The 4,692-nt window shown below is 37.2% G+C and overlaps 1 protein-coding gene across 1 annotated transcript; it reads right to left on the bottom strand.

Moving 5' to 3' along the window:
• Positions 1-2,086: 2,086 nt before the first annotated feature.
• On the bottom strand, positions 2,087-4,347 carry LOC111403335 (expansin-A15-like). The gene is made up of 4 exons (XM_023031792.1): positions 4,246-4,347; positions 4,001-4,128; positions 3,594-3,906; positions 2,087-2,729 (listed from the first exon to the last, which is right to left on the bottom strand). Coding segments are annotated over exons 1-4 (750 nt in total). The 5' UTR covers positions 4,248-4,347; the 3' UTR covers positions 2,087-2,422.
• Positions 4,348-4,692: the final 345 nt, after the last annotated feature.

The raw sequence follows: 4,692 nt of genomic DNA, 5'->3' as shown, positions 1-4,692 counted from the left end.
CAAATCCTTTTTTCAAGGAGGATGCCCAAAAATTTAGTTTATAGCAAGCTCTCACCACACGGTTGCTCGTGATATGGTGTGATTTTTCACATACGACGCCAATCTGTTGACCTTGTTTTCGGTTAGGGTCACTTGGACAACAGATACCGGACCCACTCGAGCACAAGTAGGCAAAAGTCCAACACGCTAAGACACACGAAGGATCTAATAAGGGGCGTAGGAGTAGCTCAAACGCGTGGGACGAAAACGTTCAGAATTCGACGATACTTTTGTAGAATGATTGTACAATAATTACCAATCACGGTTTGTTGAACTTGTATGTAAACACGGTTGTATTTCAAGAAAGTAAAATGTGTAGTAGTTGTTCTTGTATTGGATCTTGCACTAACTTTACAATGGGTGCATGGAGGAGTATTTATAGTAATACAAGTTAAATCACGACCCTTAGTTGAGGATATACTTGGCTTCATTCTGTTAGTTTACATATTCAATCCAAGGCATCACATTTGACTACCTAGCCTGCTATACATTTATTAATTTACAGAGCCGCTGTTATGTTTGACAAGACAAGACATTAGCATTCTATGATGAGCATCTCATCAAACACTCAAAAAAGGATTCTTGTGTATGATCGGATCTCTTGGGAGAGGTGATGGCAAAGGTGCTTTGGCGTAGGGACTTCGACGTAGAGTGCCTCAGTCGAGACCACCTTGACAAATGTACTTCGATTTTCAAGCACCTTGATGTTGTATACTTTTCATTGGCCTTAGGGCCTCGACCACCATGCCACGTAGTTTGGCTCAGGTAGGCCACGAGCTCCAGTGGTTCGGCCAAGTGTACTAGTACATAACAAGATTTATTAGATTTATAAGCTTTTTAGTCTAATCTGACCTCTTATGAGTCAGACCTCTCGTTATGATCGTGGTCTATATCATCGATCTGCTCAACACCCGATCAAAATGGGTCTTTATGATTCATTTGATATAGTCATGTCTATGGTTGTGAATTTCAATATAACGCCACACATACTATTTCAATGTATGAAAAATCGAGTAATTAGAGATCCATGCGTACTCATAGCAACCTCCCTTTGCATTGTAAACTTCAAACATTTCCCAATCCCATGTGCACCCAGTATTCATTTCTATTGAGTAATGCTACGTAGTATTAGTGTGCTAAAATACCATCATGTATGTGGTATTAAACGATAATTTCAATTAAATGTAGTGTTTAAGATCCATTTAATTGGACCTACATGTATTGCTACATAACGTGTTATTTTAGCACCAATGATGTTTTTCTATTAGGATTTAGGAGTGGGAACTAATCAGAACTTTACATTAGCTCCTTTATTTAAAAAAAAAAAAAAAGGTTTAACCAACTTGAGGACCCTCACCGCCCCACCCCTAGAGCTTTGTGAGGGAGGTAAATCGCAGGATGTGTCCCAATAGGCCAGGGAACAAGAGTTATCTGTACACTGCGCTTACAAGGAGTTCGATTTCATGTTTCAGAAATCGAACCCCCACACTGCGTCTGCTAGCAAGACGTGAGATAACATCACTCCTGTCCTTTGTACCACTAGGCTATGTTTCGGGGGGCACATTAGCTCCTTTATTGCTCTCACACAAAGTTGGCTTAGCTTTGTGAATTGAAAACTGATGGTTCTTAGCACATCATTAATAAATACTAGTATAAAAAGTAATGTTGTTCATACTCAACGACTGTCAATAATCATTCCATTTGGTAGATTGTTATTTGAATCATTAATTGAAAACAAATTTCATGCTTCAAATAACAAGATGTTACATATGATAATTATTAACAGGCATTGACTATGAATAGTATTATTCTATTACAAAACCTATGTGTACCATTTATATTAACATGAAATGAGCATAAGTTTTATTCCGCCATCATTATTAAATACTAGTACAAAATCTACAAGTAACTTTAATATTAATGTGAATTCTGACCATAATTTATTTTTCGTGACCCCATTCGATTCATTATGAATAAACAAGAGATTCTTGTGGATGCCAAGCGCGTAATTAAAATATCAAACGGAGAAAAGTGAGAAAACAAATGGTAAATATAAATAGGCACTCCATTCCATTACTAGTGAAATTAAATTTACATCTTTCTGTAGTACAAATCCAACCATAAAGTGAAACAATCTTCATAATACATGTCTTCAATTGGATGGCGGGTGGTACCATATCCACCTCTGCTATTTTCTGCCTTTTGCAGGACAGGGATAAAAAGGCAAAATAAAAAGAATGACATTTTCAAATATGCCCTTCTCAGGTCACAATACTAATACTAGTGACCATATTAGTTAAAATCAAACACCTATTACATATTACTAAATATAACACTTTCAAGACAGTAAAATAATACTATCGACTATTGTCTAACACTCTGTTTAGTTGAATTGCCCTCCAGTAAAAGTCTGTCCAAAAGACCAGTTAGGTGGGACAACATTGAAGGACACTATACTTCTACCATCACTGGCGATGACTTTAAATGAGAGGCTTTGACCGTTAAGATAGGAGTTGCTTTGCCAATTTTGACCCCAGTTCCTTGACATTGGCTGCCAACCGGTCCTTGACCCTTTGATTGACACTGCATGAACATCACCAGCACCACCAACATTGGTTATGAGTACTAAATTGAAGTAGGAGTGACCATTAATGGTGAACCTGACACCACCCCTTCTCCTGCAGGGTACCCTACAAATTAAAGTGAAAACAGTTTAGTTTCATAAATAAAAGCGTGATGTGTACTAATTTGACATTGAAAGAGTAATTATACTAAAAATAAGTTATGGGTCAAGTCCCAATATGGTCATCCCTATCACAAAACAGGCAAAGCACTTAGATTTATGGTGGCTGACCCTTGAAAAAGAAAGCTAATCCACTTGCTACTATGGATTAGTCTACTTGTACTCTCTTTATGTGAGGAGGTGTAAAACTTTATGTATAATCAAAAGTGTACATGTAACATCATCCTGTTACTACAGGTTTTCACTATCACAAACATCTCCCTTGCACCATCGAACCACCTCTCTAAAAATCATGACAATTTAATACATGGATTGGATACTTGATATGCCCTTGAACCCAAGTTGCACGTATAAATATGTGGTTGAGAAAATAAGTGTATAGTATAATTAGACCCCACATAGTCCAAAAAACTAAGGCACCAACAAGAAATTATTGCAGTAAATATTATTAATACACTGGTGGGGGACCTTAAGCAGAAAAATTGAGGGTCCTATTTACTTGAATGCAAAAACTGACAAGAAGCATGAATTATATAGACTACAAACAGAAAATTAATATGTTTCTTATGTTGTGACCGAAACATAGGTGGGCTTCCCTAAATTTCAACACAAAATATAAACAAAACAAAATAATAAACCTGCAAAGTGAATGCACAAATTTATAGCTGCTGTCTACTTGTCCTTATTGTGACGAAAGAGAATACAAGATTTTTCACACTACTTCTGTATCTTATGAAGGAAAAGTGTAAAGTACAATTAGGCTCTTATACGAACCTATATTAAAGGCTAAATAGGCACAGATTAAGCATACCTTCTGTAAGCAACAGGGACAATTCCAGCTCTGTATTGTGCAATGTGTTGAAAGATAGGCTGGGAGAGATCAAAGTGATGCAGGGGAGGGTTGCACCAACCCCCTGCATTATTTGGGAGGGCATTGTTTGGTGGGCAGAAATTGGTGGCTGTGACCACAATGGACCCTGGCAGGCACCATTTTCCATCATTCACACACTTAATTTCATAGCATGATCCACAGCTCAGTCCACTATTGAACAGAGCTGTACTCAGTGCTGCAGTGTTTGTACCATAGCCTTGGCTGTACAGATTTCCATAACCACATGCTCCACCTGCCAAACCCAGAATTTTGTTATGTTCAAATCCAATATGAAGTTGAAAAGTATGTCCAAAAAGGAATTCAAAAAAGAACATGGCTGAGCGTACCCATTGTTCCAGAGGCATCACTACCACCATAGAAGGTGGCATGAGCATTAATCCACTCTCCATAGCCATGAACAGATGACACCATCAGAAGAAAACCAGCAAGAACAATTCCAATTATAGCCATTTTCCTGCATAAAAAAGTTGTGAGTATTTTATAATTTTTCTTGTGTATTCAAGAATCACTAGTCCATGTTAACGCATATTCATAACATAAGAAAAAAGTGAGAGGAGAAGAAGGTAATTACATTTATGTTTAGGGTTTGAAAGAAAATGTAGACAAAATGTGAAGAACTAAGAGGAAGTTGAATGAGGAGAATGTGAAGCAATGTGGGAATATAAATAGAGGTTAGTAGGTTAAGAGGGGTGGGGGGGGTGGTCTTTTGCCTACACTCACAAGTTAACTAACTGACGCTTTAAGGCTGTTGGGAGCAAAAAGTTGTGAGGATATTGACTACAAATGTAATGTTCGTCACATGATACGGAGCCCCTGTTTGATCCCCATTAAATTACATTCTATTTTTCTCTTTCCTATTTTCAATTACATAATTTTTCATAAAATAATATTACATGTAAATCGAAAAATTTTCCTTCTTTTTCAACCATTCATTTTTTCAATAAAACACTATTCTCCCATTTTCATTACCAAAAACGGGGGCCGAACAGGGGCTGAATAGCATTGTGCAAGAAAATAT

Source organism: Olea europaea, chromosome 11 (assembly GCF_002742605.1).
Source record: "Olea europaea var. sylvestris chromosome 11, O_europaea_v1, whole genome shotgun sequence".
Classification (NCBI taxonomy): domain Eukaryota; kingdom Viridiplantae; phylum Streptophyta; class Magnoliopsida; order Lamiales; family Oleaceae; genus Olea; species Olea europaea.
The sequence above is the reverse complement of the archived record's forward strand: the minus strand, read 5'-3'. Positions and strand labels throughout refer to the sequence as shown.

Excerpts from the sequence above, each read along its gene's own strand:
- LOC111403335 (XM_023031792.1), bottom strand. Across the intron at positions 3,907-4,000 it reads TGATGCCTCTGGAACAATGG|GTGGAGCATGTGGTTATGGA; the intron begins GTACGCTCAGCC and ends TGGGTTTGGCAG. Across the intron at positions 2,730-3,593 it reads GTCCCTGTTGCTTACAGAAG|GGTACCCTGCAGGAGAAGGG; the intron begins GTATGCTTAATC and ends TTTAATTTGTAG.